Below are 16,865 nucleotides of genomic sequence, written 5' to 3' on the forward strand. Positions count from 1 at the left end.
ATTTAAAAACATTTTTTTTTATAGCAATACCATTAAATATCCTAATTAATATTTCATCATATAATAGAACAAGTTACATAAATGACCCAAAGCTCAGAATAACAAGAAGTTTGTTTGTTTGTATTGTTTAACACCACCACTAGAGCACAATGATTTATTAATGATAGGATACTGGATGTCAAACATATGGTAATTTTAACAGTCAGAGGAAACCGGCTAAAAATTTTCATTTATAGCAAGGGATATTTTATATGCACCATCTCACAGACAGGATAGCACATACCACAGCCTTTGATATACCAGTTGTGGTGCACTGGCTGGAACGAGAAATAACTCAATGGGCCCAACACTGGGGATCGATACTAGACCGACCACGCTACGTTCCGCCCCAGAATAAACTGAATTGTAAACTTCATAATATCTATCAATAATTACTATTTTGCAAGAATATTGAGTTAACTAGTAACATTAGTTAATATATGAATAATATATTTAGAGGAACATGCTACAGAATTTTTAGATACCTTTAAACTCTTTTCATATGATTATGCTTCTTATACATTATTTTCAAATATTAAATATTTTCCATAATTTGAAATTCAAAAACTTGAAGGTAATACAGCGATTCAAAAGTCAAAGCAATTCAATCCAATACACCCAATATACTAGAATTTAGTTGTTCGCCTTGTTGACAAAAAAACTAAACAATCCTTATAATAAGCTTTTTTAAAGTATTAAAATAAAATGCTTACAGGACGACCGACATTCTCAGTTTGCTGTTGCCTGGGTTGTGGTTTGAACTGCACTTGTTGCTGAAATAAAAAAAGATAAAAGGAGAATCAACATGCTGCATGATAAGGAAATAATGTAAATTTTAATATAAATGTGTTTTATTCTAAAGTAGTATATATAAGCATACAATTACCAGGTGAATAAAAATTATTATGAACATCCTATAGGGTGTACACCACCAAATCAAATCACATAGACAATAGTAACATATGTGGCTAAAATTCCTATCTGCAGCGAATCGATCAACATATGCACCACAGATATAAACACTATCACCCCTCCCCCTTAAAGTGAATCAGAAAAAATTGGGGGTTAAACAGCTCATTTCAGAAATAACGGGTAGTGTCAACGACTATCCTAGTTCGCACAAAAATTGTCATGCTATTTTAATAGGACCCTGCACGTTTTAAGTAGAATGGTAGTTAGTACATTGACACTAGTTAAATTAAATTACAGGAATTTAGTGGCCAGATGAACTAAGATTTTACCACAACACATACGTTTATCACCAATGGCAGGACTTGTAGTATTAACTGCTCTATCAAAAGTTAGGTGCACCTCGAACTTTGACCCAGTATTTGGTTTAGTATTACCTATAAAGACAGCCCATTTAGCTAGTAAGGTGTATCCAGGACAACAAAAAGTTTGTTTTAATAGAGCACATAGATTTATTAATCATCGGCTATTGGATGTCAAACATTTGGTAATTCTGACATATAGTCTTAGAGAGGAAACTCGCTACAATTTTCTATTAGTAGCAAGGGATCTTTTATATGTGCCATCCCACAGACAGGATAGCACATACCACGGCCTTTGATATACCAGTTTTCTCGCATTTTCACTTTGTAAAAGTGAGACAAAAAGCCATACAAATACCTGTAGCAGTGATTCAGCTTGTTTCTGTAAATGATCTGGCAACACTTTCCCAGCTTTCTTGCATTCTCTGGCCAAATACAGCAGGGTGCGGTTACTGGGTTGGACATTCTCTTCTTCAAACTGATCCAGAACAGCCAGCATTTTGTCCACGTCACCATTGAAAACTGAAAAATGATCACTTTTTATTAATATTCCATTCAGCAAAGCAGCACAAACTTTTGAGATTTAAAATGAAGGGTGTGAAAAAACACAATCTAAAATAATGTCTAGTGGAAGCAAGTTAAAATAAGTATGCAATTGATACATTTGTCTGTCAAGGACCGTTTTTATAGAATTATCAAATTGGAGGTGCCACAAAATAACATTTTATTTAGACAATATATGAACAAGGGAAAACATGGAGCAAACCATCCAGGCATGAAACAGTAATTACGGCAAGTTCGTCCACTATTTTGTCACTTCTTAATTTATAAACAACCCTCACAAAGCCACTGGATAGTACATAATATTTTAAACATATATAGATAGTAAACACAGAAAATAAAAACAGATTCCATACCATAGCCTCTCATAAGATGGAAGAGCATTTCATCCCTGTCAACGTCAAACAAATCTCTTGTAATGTTAACCAAATTTTCCAGTGCTGTGAGCTAGAAAACAAAAACACAGAAACTGTCAGTGTCACATGATTCCAGTTAGTCCCATATGGATTCATGTTGTGTCTGTGTGTGTGTGTTTATGTGGTATTTGTGTGTGTGCGCGCGCATGCACACGCGCATGTTTATGTATATACATACATACGTACGTGCATTGCATTACTTATTACGTTACTATACTAATGCATTACAAATGACACCAATAAATATCATCTCACTCAGCTCATGCCAAATTTAAAAGAAATTCTGCTGGTGCAGGAAAAATTATTATTGGATTTTAATTGACAAAACTATATTTTAATCAACAAGATGGCTAATTCTGCTTACAATTAATGCCCAATGTAACTTGTCTCTATTTTGGTATTTTGTACATTATACAATATAAGTGGGTCCAAAATGACCACAAGTACATCCTACATTGTATGATTGTAGCATTTTGGGTTTTTTACAATAATTTCTTATATTAATTCAATATTTTTCATTAAGGTTTACTAGGGTTAAAATCATAATACATCTTATTAACAGGATAAACCCAAGTTACCTTTTTTTCTCTAATGAAGCGGTTACAAGCAAACACTAATCTTGGCATTCTAGCTCTCAAACCTGGAGTCTGAAAAAAGGAGAAGATACAATGAATACATGATACGATAAAATACTGGAATGCAGGTACTACAATTATACATTCCCTTCAAGAAAATAATTAACCCTAAAACAGTAATAGCCAATTTAACAATACTTAATGATGATCATTCTAACTTCATCATTACAAATTACAACTGCTGCACAGTAGTTTTCATTTTATTTTTGGTGAGCACTGCAATTCTAAACTTAAATGAATTTCTATTTTTCACTTTTCATAATTTTAAGCACTATCTAAATCTATTAATTAACTGGTATAATTATTTGGGATGGTTTACAAAGTTATTGTGAAGCAAAAGTAAGTTTATACCTCCAGAATTTTCCTAGCTTTCTTGAGATCTCCGCAGTCGACAAAAGCTGCCATCAAATCATGAAGGACATTCATCTCTCCATGTATTTCTGTCACCATGTCAACCACTGTTCAAAATATTAATTCAGTGTAAGTTATATTTGTGCTTATATATAATTAAGAATTAAGTAGGTCATCTTGAATATGCACATGTATCTCAGCTATCCAGGATATTTGTCAGGCCACCCAATAGCCGATTCATTTTTTTTTTAGTGCTGGGATGTTATTAAACATTCATTATTCATTTATTCATTCATTCATGCCCATGATGGGAAGTCATTAGACATTCATTATTCATCCATTAATGCCCATGATGAGATGATGTTAAATATTCATTATTCATTCATGAGAATGTCATTAAACATTCATTCATTAATGCCCATGATATGTTGTTAAATATTCATTATTCATTCATGAGGATGCCACTAAACATTTATTATTCATCTATTCATTCATTCATGCCCATGATGGGATGTTATTAATCAATCATTATTCATTCATTCGTTCATGCAGATGTCGTTAATCATTCGTTCATTCCTGTCCATGAAGGCATCACTGATCATTCATTCATGTCCATAATGGGATGTTGTTATAAATGCATTATTAATTCATTTATTCATGCTCATGAATTACTGCCAGGTACTTATAGGACAATATATTCTTCAGGGGTGGGAATTAGTGAACTGTAAAAAAGAGAAAATCTAGAGGGGTCCCGGAAATTCTTGAAATCCTAGGTGCCATCCGACACATTTTGGAGGAAAGGACGATTAAAATGCGAGGAAACGCAATGTTCCACGAGAGGAAAACAGCTGATCCGAGGGGAATTCCCACCCATGATTCTTCCAGCTTCATCTGTATGGTTAATTCTCAATCTTCACAAGACAATACTGCCATGCTAAGGCAAAAGGTAGGAAATGGTGAATTAATGAATCTTAACAAAAATCACTTTTTGTACCTCTTATCAATCCGGTAAACACTTTATTAAGCAGCTAATTTATTTTATTTCTCAGTGTTAAGATTTTCTGGTGTCTGGCTATATTATCTTGATGTTTATTTTAAAATACTACAATTCGTACACTAACTAATTTTGCACTAATTTTTCACTAACTGCCTTTTGCCTTGGCAGGGTGAATGGCTGTGATGGTAAAAGCTCTACATCAGAGTTAAATCTTTCTGTATCAACAAGTAGGTTTAAAAAAGTGTACTTAAACATATTATACAAGCATTAATAAGTATAAGTGTTTTTTTTTTTTTTTTTTTTTTTTTTTTTTTGGGGGGGGGGGGTAGGAGTTTATATTTATTGCCCCAGATATTTATATATTGATAATGTCAGGGTTGGGGCCCTGAAATCATTATCTCACAACACATACATAAATATAAAGTGCATTCAATAAAATTACAACTTAAATGAAACAGTCAGATTTGAAGCACAAAATTAATAACAGAATAAATATATAATAAAAGAAAATTTAAACAGCTAGACAGAGAGAAAAAAAGAAAAGAAAAATCCATATTTCCAAATATAGAAAACAAACGTTATTGGCTTTTAGGTTACAAAACCCCCCAGTATGTGTCTTATATTGGAGTTATTTTTAACTATTAGGTATAAGTGTTACCTTTCTGAAGCTTTTCTGGATCTTCTTTTTGGATCAGCATACAAAACACAGCATGTATATTGGGCACTTTTCGGTCCTTCAGAAATGTTTTTGTCATATTTGCTAACACAACATCAGGATCACCCCTAATAAAAAGAAGGGAAAGAGATTTTTTAAAACACATTTTTGATCATGGGACATTGATTGGGGCAGACAAAAACTTGAGTACCAGGGTACTGATATAACCCATCGCATCGCCTCTGGTAAACACGCAGGACTTCTAGATTATGGTAGCCACACCTCTCATGGCTAGTGATATTCAATGTTGGGCTAGTAAATAACTACCACCGCCATGCCCGATGGCTAGTGATTTTTTTTGATCAAATCTTGCAGTTAAGTCTATTTTGTAAATATGAATATCCTGCCCCCAACCCAATCCTCCAATGTTAGTGTTTTTAAGCTCTATCGCCCTCTTTAGGTGACATATCTGATTATTACTAATTATTTGGTAAAATTGTATTAACATGAAGTAAAGTAGGGCCAGTGAATTTTTAATCATGGCTAGTAAATTTTAAAAAATCACCGATCCCATGGCTAGTGGATTTTACAAAAATTCTAGAAGCCCTGACACTCTACCACCTGATAAAAAAAAAAAAAAATTGAATATTCATATACAACAATGTAAATTTAAGGCATATGTAAAAACAAAAAGTTTCTTTTATCACCTTGCGACAAATTTAAACATAGATGAAGGCCTACTTTAATAGGATTATGGAAACCATAGTAGATGCATTATAAACACTTTATGTAAACAAGAATGAGAAAAACAAACAGCCACAGTGGTCCCTTAGTTAAGCCATTGAGTTTAAGACCGATGCGTTCTAGGTTTACCTCCCAGTACATGCTCCAACACCACCACCCACCTCTGCATGTGCTTTTCCTCAATGTGGTGCAGGGGTGTAACATTCTTTATGAGAACAGCCAATATAGCACTACCCCCCTTTTGGGGCACCAACTCCACTTTTGGCGCACCTCATTTGCAATGAGGTGCATCCAGTAACCTTTTATGATGGGATTCTGGTGATTGAGTTGGGGTATATCTACAAGTATGTTTTCTGACACCACCACAAGTCGGGAATTCAGACGATGATGAACAATCTGCCTATATATCTCGCCTTTTTACTTCGTGAAAGCTAGACAAAAACTAACCAGATAATGAAATCAATTTTATTTTTTTTATGTATCGCCTATGTTCAAGGGCCATAACTCTGTGAAAAATTAATTAATTGACATGAACTTCAGGCATTGCAAAAAAAACCCCACCCAAAAACTGTAAGTGGGACTGACTGACGGACAGACAGACAGAAGGACGGAAATTTTACCTATAGTCCCCTCCGTTTGGATTGGTAGGGGACTAATAATAAACTAATGAACATTTTTAGAAGTGTCGGTACTGACAGTTCAATAAGTCCTTCCACAAATGCATCATTCACTTCCCACGAGTCTTTCTTCGAGTAGCCATGTTCGAACAGTGCCTCCATCACTTGGTACGCTGAATCCACGTCATGCTTAATGGCTGCCTTCACAAGCAGGCCGCAGTGCTGCTTGAATATAAAGGTGGAAGTAACGTCATCAGAGCTTTCGACCATCAAGATCTTGTCACCATGCTCTTTCAACATGGAAATTGCCTCTGAAAATTAATAAGCCATTTATAACACACGATCCGAAAATGAATTTGCCCTATGTATTTTGTCAAAAAAATAATTAGAAAATTAAGCATAGTTAATGAGTTATTATTTTCTATAGCCATTTTTAACAATAACTTTTGTAAAATTTATTTCAAAAGTAATAACAAAAGCTGAACAGAATGTAACTCTTAGGATATTATTAATTTTTTTATTTAAAAGTAAATTATTACAGAGGGCACTCACTTGTAAATTTTATTCCAAATAAAATAATCTGATTTTAACACAATATTAACTGGACGAATACATAGACATGCATAGTGATTACAACAGAAATTTTTATTTCAAGTTGTTTAAAGATATTAATTTTTATATTTTTAAATATTTATTTTTATTTTGATTTAAGGATTGTCTGTCATTTCTTTTACATTCATCGGGGTATGAAAACCCCCAAAAAGTATGAATTGGCAAAGCTGTTCATCGATAAGTTTTCAGATGATTTGTTTTTTTCATTACCCAGATGAACGTAAAAGAAATAACAGACAATATTTATAATTCAATTTGAAACATATTTACCAACAATAACAGTAAAAGAACATATTTTATTTAGAATTATTTGTTTTTGGTTCTTAAACAATAACACTCAATAAGACAAATTACCAATATAAAGTGACATCATCAGGTTATTATTTTTATATTCGTTGAGAAATGAATCAATTCACATTGCAGTGGCTGGATAAATGGAATGACATTAAACTGTAACGAATGTAATGAAAATTCAATTATATAATATTATTTAATTTACCTTCTGCTTTTCCTTGTTCCAGCAGAAGACCAGAAATGCTGAGAACAACTCTGGAATAGTTGTTGAATGTTGGATGCTCAGATAATCTAAAAAAAGAAATTTCAGAAATTTTAAAGTTACTTAAAATTACACTGAAGTGTCAAAAACATGCATGGATTGATCTGCTCAATGTCATACACTTTTAGTAACACACTGGATGAAAAAAATATGCACACCGCAGAAGCAATACAATAACCTGCAGCCTAATTCATGAAGCTACCTCAAGTTTTCTATTTAGTAACACTGCATCGTTCTTGCAAGTCCTTTTCATTGCAATGTAAAATCACAAAGAATTAGGCTTTCAGCAAAAATAATGTACAGTGATGAAGAGGGGATCATGTACCTTTAAATGCTTTAATACTTGTCAATCATCTTATAAAGGAAACAGTAACATCTGTAACATACGTAGAGAGGAAAGGAATATTTGTTAGAGAACTTACAATAGTTTTACACTACATCTAGATGGTTCCTAACATATGGGCCATTTCAGAAAGAAATATTTTATTTAACGACGCACTCAACACATTTTTATTTACGGTTATATGGCGTCAGACATATGGTTAAAGACCACAGATATTGAGAGGAAACCCGCTGTCGCCACTTCATGGGCTACTCTTTTCGATTAGCAGCAAGGGATCTTTTATATGCACAATCCCACAGACAGGATAGTACATACCACAGCCTTTGATATACCAGTCGTGGTGCACTGGCTGGAACGAGAAATCAAGTCGATTATAATGCAATAATTATTTTTTGCTTTTTATGGACTGTTATGTGTATATACTCCACATGGCTTTGCTGAACATTTTGTCTAGACAGGAAGGAATCAAATGGTAAGTTTAACAATGTCTGCATATTGAGTGATGCTCTGTTATTACAACAAAGGCTACTACCATCAAACAGCAGCAAAGGATCGTTTACATGTACTCTCAAGATATATGAATCTTGGACACTGGTAGAGATGGCGGACGAATCCCGACAGGTGAAGTGAGGGTGTTCAAACCTACGATCTATCACAGCATAACTAACTGATTTACCACCAAGATACAGCCTAGTATAACATCACATTCTATCCATGGTTTAAAAAAACGTTCACTTACAACTGGTTAAAATATATCATTGCCTTCTCAAAATCTTTGCTGAAGGTTGAGTAGAGAAATGCTAGTTGTCGTGTGACAAGGGCTGGGTAAACAAATCCTTGCTGGTCAAGTTCAGCTTGAAGTTTCTCAGCTTCAGAAACATTCTACAAATAAAATCTTATTATTTAGAGATTATATACATACAGTTGAATCCTGTCGGTGCTTGAGAAAGTGTTCCGACTCATTGGGTAGTTCACCTTAACCATTCGGTCAGTAACGTGTAAGTGTAACTAGGGACTTTATTTTTGGTTCGAGTGTTGCGGTGTATTTGACCTTTCCAAGTTTGACCCAACGAGATTCTACTGTATATTACAATTTTAATTACAAATATTTGGAAAAATTGTGTGTTTTGCACTAGTAAAAGATAAGAGACAAGATTAATGTTTTAGCATATATTCTTACAAAAGTACAACTAGTTTTGCCCCCCAAAAAGGAGTAAAAAAATAAGTAAAAAGATAATCCTAAAGTCTCACCCCAACAGAACAAGCTTTTATTAACAGCCATTTCTTTGCAGCTACATTTTCAGTGTCTCCATCCAGGACTGATCGAAGTTCATCGATAGACTTGTCTGACAGGGTTTGTGTTCTTGTACCCTTGAAGTCTTTTGTGATGGATTCAAATTTCTAAAATTAATGTAGTTAACAGATTTAAATCATCATCAAAAGTTTTATACCACTAATAATGATAGCATTAGAATTCTGCTGTTACATAACAAAGCAGTAAAACAAATTATCGGGATTTTGGCATTTTAATATTTTCTATTCTACTTTAACACAGACTATTTGTCATTAAAGCCACTGATTTCAGTTTCAGATGTATGTCCTTTTTCTGTTTGATATAAAATGTACATTTAGCAACTATAAACACCAGGAAGACTAAAAACACATCAAATTTCCCAAAGTTCATTATTTAATAAAAACAATGTAAGTAATGTTTATGTTAACAGTAAAAATGCTGTAACAGCCGAAAAATATTTTATATTGCTGTAAAACTAGGGTTAGTAGGTTTAAATATGAGATTATGAAAGACACAAATATGCTTTATATTACATAGCATTATGGCAAGTAATATAGAAATTATTATACAAGCTTGTGTGTCATACTGATTTTACAAAAACGAGTGTAAGGATTTTTATATTGTCCGAGTGAGAGCAAGGATAATACATGAATCCTGACACGAGTTTTGTAAAATCAGTATGACTCACACTCAAGTGTAATAATTTGTTTACTATCCATATTATTATTTTTGTTTTCTTTATGAATAACAAGACCCAACTCAAAATGTTAGGAGACAACGAAATGACGTCATATTTCAAATGCAGTCTGAGCTAGGACTGGAGAAGCAACGTCATGTTATGACGTTGCTTCCCAAAATTACATCATTACACTTGTTATTACACGTGTGCTTCGTTTGATCATTATTAACTCGGTTATGTTGAATTCATGATATTTACCAGTAACACTTATATTTATTTAGCAAATACTTTGCATTCAGTTGAGAAATAACTCTTTAAAAAAAAAAAAAGCAATTAACTGACTGAATATTCAGTAATTTGTAATCTATATTATAAATAACACACCTCAACGACATGGGCAGGAGCATTTTTCAAAAATCTTGCCAGAATATCATTTCGTCGGATGAAAAGACCCTGTAAAAAAAAATCATAAAAAATTACTGTAGCACAAAAGCAACATTTACGGACTAGAAAAAATTCCCACAAATCCTCTACCCTCAAGATTGTTTTAACTAGTTGTAACCAGCCTCTGTGGTGTCGTGGTTAAGTCATCTGACATAAGACTGGTAGATACAGGGTTTGCAGCCTGGTACCGGCTCCCACCCAGAGCAAGTTTTAACAACTCAATGCATAGGTGCAAGACCACTACACCCTCTTTTCTCTAACCAACCACTAACAACTAACCCATTGTCCTGGACAGAGAGCCCAGATAACTGAGGTGTGTGCTCAGGACATCGTGCTTGAATCTTAATTGGATATAAGCACGAAAATAAGTTGAAATGAAATAAATGAGCCAGTTGTATGATTGATACAACATATTGTTCATAACTGAACTGTCTGATAAACACCCATGTGAACAAGAGGTCAGGCCTCTGAGAAATGAAAATCTGCTTAACCCTTTTATCGTTACTCTGTTATTGGAACCAAGTCAAATACCAATCGCAAACAACAAAACACTGAGTACACAAAGAGTTCAGTCACTCCTATCACCTCACAGTGAGGGTAAACAAAAGACGACAATTTAGATGACCTGGAACCAGTCATTAATGAGACAATGGGAAGAATACACACACGAAGAAGAGATGGAAGATGAAAACATACTGAGCTTAATTTTTGGTTACATGATTTGACAGAGTGAATATGGTACTTACATTTGTGAGCATTGTATCGAGGACTTCTTCCACCTCAGTCCAGTCAGGGTTAGTCTCGTTCTGTCTGAGAAACTGCCACAGTATGTCTCCTGACACGTCAGAGAACGCAATCGACTTGTCGAGTTTACCCTCACAAAGAGTTACAAGCTGAACACAAAAGAAATATACATACACCAAGAATATATAGCAATTTGTTAAAACTGGTCATTAAAAGTTTGCTTTGTTTAACGACACCACTAGAACACATTGATTAATTAATCATCAGCTTTTGGCCACAGGCAGGATAGCACAAACCATGGCCTTTGTTGAACCAGTTATGGATCACTGGTCGGTGCAAGTGGTTTACACCTACCCATTGAGCCTTGCGGAGCACTCACTCTGGGTTTGGAGTCGGTATCTGGATTAAAAATCCCATGCCTCGACTGGGATCCGAACCCAGTACCTACCAGCCTGTAGACCGATGGCCTACCACGACGCCACCGAGGCCGGTAATATATCTTTTGTAATGCACTTTTCCACAGACAGTATAGCAGATAGTCACATACCACAACCTTTGATATACTAGTCGTGGTGCACTGGCTGGAACAAGATATAGCCTAATGGACCCACTGACGAGGATCAATCCTAGACCGTTCGCACATGAAGTTAACAAAAATATCCATTACAAAACTGACAATTTTGAAGAGGGTGGAGATTAGCAAAAATTAGTACTCTTGGTATTCTTGTGAAAATGTTTTACAAAGTTTTTAAAGATGTATCCTCACCTTGAAACCCAGACGCCAGTCCAGCTTTCCATTTCTCATCAAGTTTGAAATCTCACTTTTCAGTGCAGCAAATACAACAAACATGGGTTTGTCCTCTCCTGAAACATTATAACAGTTTAACATTATATGGAATAATTTTCAAAACCCATACTGTCAACATCTTAATAATATACGTCAATTTTTGTCCACAGTACTACTTAGTCTAGATTTTAAGTGGCAGCTACCTCCCCTGATCATTTATAAATTTCTCAAAACTGTTTAAAAATGCATGAACATGTTGTTTTTACCATTCAGCTAAGAACTGAAGCCAACTTGATGATATGCATACTATAATATGATATTTGAGACTGTTACTTCCTGACAGTCTTCTTTTATTAATTAGGTAGATCAACCACACAAAATGGAAAGAAGCCAAATTAAAGTTAATACACACCCATGTTACATAAGTCTGTGCGGTATATAAGTCTGCACATATTAATTACATTACATCTTGAAACAAGTGTAAACAATGTTAATTTAATTAATAAAACAATTGTCAAAACAATGTATCTTAATTGTGAATATATGTACAAAACTGATAAATAACAATTTGACTGAATAAAACTAAATTAATGCACTTAAGGCACACTTTTGCCAGCCTCGATCAACATGTTTTTGTATCACCTGTTAACATATTTGCCTGTCAACCTTGTATATCAACTTAAATAAATTTACATAAAAGCTGCAATACGTACATTATTGTAATTTATGAATCCATAAATGAAATAAATGTTTTAATTTATCGGTTAACGTAAACATGCAACAATACTTTGAATTTTCATCCAAGTGACACAACACAACCAATATGGCTGCCCAGGATACAAAGCATGGCCTATTTTCAGCTATAGTCTCGTTTCTTAATTAACATTTGACTATATGGTTAATGAAAACACTAGACTTATATGCCGTCATGCACACCAGTAAATACAGACAGAGTTTCTGTTCGAGGGTAAAACTGATATGGCGCCATACACAAATATTTTTGCAGATTGTTTTTTTAAAGTTAACTTTTTGACAAAATTAATTACTCTTATCATTACTGTATGATTTTCTTAACTTTAACCCTAAACTTAATCCATTTTATGTGGGACGTCCAGACAGATGGAGATGAAACATAATCCCCTCCGGTTGGATTGATAGGGGACTAATAAAATTACAATGGAAAATGGAACAAACCAAACTGCAGTGCCTCTTCAGGTTTTTGCTTTGAAAGAAGATAAATGAAGTGTGAAAAGTTCACCTCTTCCGCACTGTATCCAGCAGCCTACAAAACAATAAACAAAACCAAATACTAGTGGAGAGAACTGTATCTTGACCTTGTTTTTTGAGTTGATTTGATTAAAACACAGCTGTAAAAGTTTGTTTTGTTTATTGACACCGCTAGTGCACATACCAAGGCCTTTGATACACCAGTCGTGGTGCACTGGCTAGAATGAGAAATAGCCCAATGTTTATTGACACCGCTAGTGCACATACCAAGGCCTTTGATACACCAGTCGTGGTGCACTGGCTAGAATGAGAAATAGCCCAATGTTTATTGACACCGCTAGTGCACATACCAAGGCCTTTGATACACCAGTCATGGTGCACTGGCTAGAATGAGAAATAGCCCAATGTTTATTGACACCGCTAGTGCACATATCAAGGCCTTTGATACACCAGTCGTGGTGCACTGGCTAGAATGAGAAATAGCCCAATGTTTATTAACACCGCTAGTGCACATATCAAGGCCTTTGATACACCAGTCGTGGTGCACTGGCTAGAATGAGAAATAGCCCAATGTTTATTGACACCGCTAGTGCACATACCAAGGCCTTTGATACACCAGTCGTGGTGCACTGGCTAGAATGAGAAATAGCCCAATGTTTATTGACACCGCTAGTGCACATATCAAGGCCTTTGATACACCAGTCGTGGTGCACTGGCTAGAATGAGAAATAGCCCAATGTTTATTAACACCGCTAGTGCACATATCAAGGCCTTTGATACACCAGTCGTGGTGCACTGGCTAGAATGAGAAATAGCCCAATGTTTATTGACACCGCTAGTGCACATACCAAGGCCTTTGATACACCAGTCGTGGTGCACTGGCTAGAATGAGAAATAGCCCAATGTTTATTGACACCGCTAGTGCACATACCAAGGCCTTTGATACACCAGTCGTGGTGCACTGGCTAGAATGAGAAATAGCCCATGTTTATGCTAGTTATTGATACACCGCGTGGTGCACTGGCTAGAATGAGAAATACCAATGTTTATTGCCTAGTGCATACCAAGGCCACCAGTCGTGGTGCACTGGCTAGAATGAGAAATAGCCCAATGTTTATTGACACCGCTAGTGCACATATCAAGGCCTTTGATACACCAGTCGTGGTGCACTGGCTAGAATGAGAAATAGCCCAATGTTTATTGACACCGCTAGTGCACATATCAAGGCCTTTGATACACCAGTCGTGGTGCACTGGCTAGAATGAGAAATAGCCCAATGTTTATTGACACCGCTAGTGCACATACCAAGGCCTTTGATACACCAGTCGTGGTGCACTGGCTAGAATGAGAAATAGCCCAATGTTTATTGACACCGCTAGTGCACATATCAAGGCCTTTGATACACCAGTCGTGGTGCACTGGCTAGAATGAGAAATAGCCCAATGTTTATTGACACCGCTAGTGCACATACCAAGGCCTTTGATACACCAGTCATGGTGCACTGGCTAGAATGAGAAATAGCCCAATGTTTATTGACACCGCTAGTGCACATACCAAGGCCTTTGATACACCAGTCGTGGTGCACTGGCTAGAATGAGAAATAGCCCAATGAAAACATCAAGTGCACGGTTTACCACTGGGCTTATCCCACCCGCTTTAATTTGATTAAAGCACAGCTGTAATGATGCATCCACCTGCCAATTGAGACATGTTAAGTTCACGGTCATTCAGCTACTAAACACAGGTCAACTGAAAATTCAAATAAGATATAGAGAAATAATTTTTATACAGACATTTTAAAAGATAAATATATTTTAACTTAAAAATATTGTCTTAGGACTTACTGACTTATCCAAACATTAAATGTCTGTCACTATGCTTCATAACTAAACTGAGGAGGAAAAAATATAACTGCAACAACTTATCTACAGTACAAAAAAACACCCATTTCAATTGCAAAATAAACTTTCATTAAACTCTAAATTCACTGTTTGACAAAAAATCATATTGGCATAAACAAATTTTAACATTATGCTACACTTTGTGCATGTTATACATTACCTCCAACTTTGAAAAGAACTCTTGTGGATCATGCTTCAAGGAAACAAGAGCTGGTATGACGAACTGATGAAGAGTGAACACCATATCTTCCGGAATATCAACCAGCTGTTTCAACTTCGTCACAGTCTCTATTAATTCTGCAAAATACAATTATTTTACTATGCTTGCTATTTTCATCAAATCTATATTAAGGATAGCACACACCACAGCATCTGATATACCAATTGTGGTGCACAGGTTGGAACGAGTCAGTGTTTCAGAGAGAGAAACATGAAATAGGAGAAAGAAAACAAATTGACTGAGGAATGAAGTGTTGACAAACCTATATTATGATAATTAACCCACTCAGGCTCAATATACCAATTTTGAACATGGATGATACATACTAATGCTAATTGTTTTCAAGTGTGTATACACGAATGTGTGAATATAGCTATTTATTACCCCAGCAGGCACTCATAATGGGAAAAATAAACGAACAATACTACTGGATGATTTGACGCTTACAAACCAATGACCTTGTCAGTACTAAATATGACATCATCGCAATTTGGCACACACACACAATGGTGTCATGTAATTTAAAGAGTTTGTGTTTATGGCTGTCTGTTTTTGGTGTTAAATTTATAACAAAATGTTATTTTAATGCAATTCATTACAGATTTTGTACCAGAATAGAGAGAACTTTTGTTTATGAAAATTATCTATGAAGGTGATTAAATTAAAAAGTTATAACAATACTCAGAACAGTGCGTAAAGTGGTTTATATGGTTTCTATACATGTACGTGTTGAAAATAAAGGCTTTTAGAGAAAAAATAGGTCAGGTAATAAATAGAATAACAAACCCAGTACCAGTTATTATCAAATTTATTTCCCCAGTGAAATAATTTTCAGTGCTCACAAGCTTTAGCGACAAATTTGATAATAACTGTTAACTCGTTTATTATCCTCTATATATTCACAAATACTGGTGTTATTTAAGGTTTCATTGTCCGAGACGTAACATATTTAGGTAGGTCGCACAACATGTGTTTTTTTATTGTCAGCTAATATTTGTTTTTTTAATTTTAATTTTTTTAAAATCTGTTTATATATTTATAAATTTGGTTTTATTTATTTGAGAATGAACAAAAATAAATGGTGTGGCAGTACAAAACGAATCAAGGCACAGTAATAGACAAAAAGGGCAGGTAAAAATATGGCACCTTTACACTGGGTTTTTTTTTGGGGGGGGGAGGGGAGGGGAGGGGAGGAGGGGCATTTAGATGTACAAGTATATTTTCTGAGCAAGCTTATGAAAAAAGGCTAACAAACAAATTTTGTGTAAAGCAAGTATAATCCAGGGATGTGAAAGGAGAACAAAACAGCTTACTGCGGCCGGTGTCCAGGGGCTAAAAATTGCATTCAATGCTAACAAATCTAAACTGGTTATAACTTATAATGTAAGGCACACATCATAAAGTTAAAACCGTGAAAACATGCAAATGAACCTTGTGTAGTCAACAGTATTGAACATCATGTTTTGGGGTGGGTTTTTTTTATAGACAAAATGGAAAAGTGCACTAAAAACGCGTAGCTCCCACATTCCTGATAATCAAATAAACATAACATCAGAATAAAAACAGTTTAGAGAAACTACAGTTCCTTCCTAAAGTTCCTTCAAACACATTTCAAAACAAAAATAACTTGGCTACTATTTTTTTGTTTTTAGCAGTATATTACTTAAACATATGGAAAACCGAAAACCGAAAATTTCAGTGTCAAACACATTTGTTAAAAATCAGTTTGTACACAGGAAAATGGATCAGTTAAAACTGGAAAAAACAGCCAA

At 34.9% G+C, this 16,865-nt stretch overlaps 1 protein-coding gene across 1 annotated transcript in view; it reads right to left on the reverse strand.

The window, feature by feature from the left end:
- Positions 1-16,865, reverse strand: part of LOC121370354 (leucine-rich PPR motif-containing protein, mitochondrial-like) — a 45,179-nt gene that overhangs the window by 11,690 nt on the left and 16,624 nt on the right. The window contains exons 14-28 of the mRNA XM_041495516.1: positions 15,034-15,170; positions 12,940-13,027; positions 11,725-11,822; positions 10,961-11,107; positions 10,155-10,223; positions 9,049-9,198; positions 8,537-8,679; positions 7,398-7,483; positions 6,366-6,597; positions 4,929-5,053; positions 3,274-3,380; positions 2,866-2,934; positions 2,228-2,318; positions 1,669-1,832; positions 753-812 (exon numbers count right to left, since the gene is read on the reverse strand). Of these exons, the coding sequence (XP_041351450.1) occupies positions 753-812; positions 1,669-1,832; positions 2,228-2,318; positions 2,866-2,934; positions 3,274-3,380; positions 4,929-5,053; positions 6,366-6,597; positions 7,398-7,483; positions 8,537-8,679; positions 9,049-9,198; positions 10,155-10,223; positions 10,961-11,107; positions 11,725-11,822; positions 12,940-13,027; positions 15,034-15,170 (1,766 nt within the window). The remainder of the gene's footprint in view (positions 1-752; positions 813-1,668; positions 1,833-2,227; positions 2,319-2,865; positions 2,935-3,273; positions 3,381-4,928; positions 5,054-6,365; positions 6,598-7,397; positions 7,484-8,536; positions 8,680-9,048; positions 9,199-10,154; positions 10,224-10,960; positions 11,108-11,724; positions 11,823-12,939; positions 13,028-15,033; positions 15,171-16,865) is intronic.

This window comes from Gigantopelta aegis, chromosome 4, assembly GCF_016097555.1.
Source record: "Gigantopelta aegis isolate Gae_Host chromosome 4, Gae_host_genome, whole genome shotgun sequence".
NCBI classification, from domain to species: Eukaryota; Metazoa; Mollusca; class Gastropoda; order Neomphalida; family Peltospiridae; genus Gigantopelta; species Gigantopelta aegis.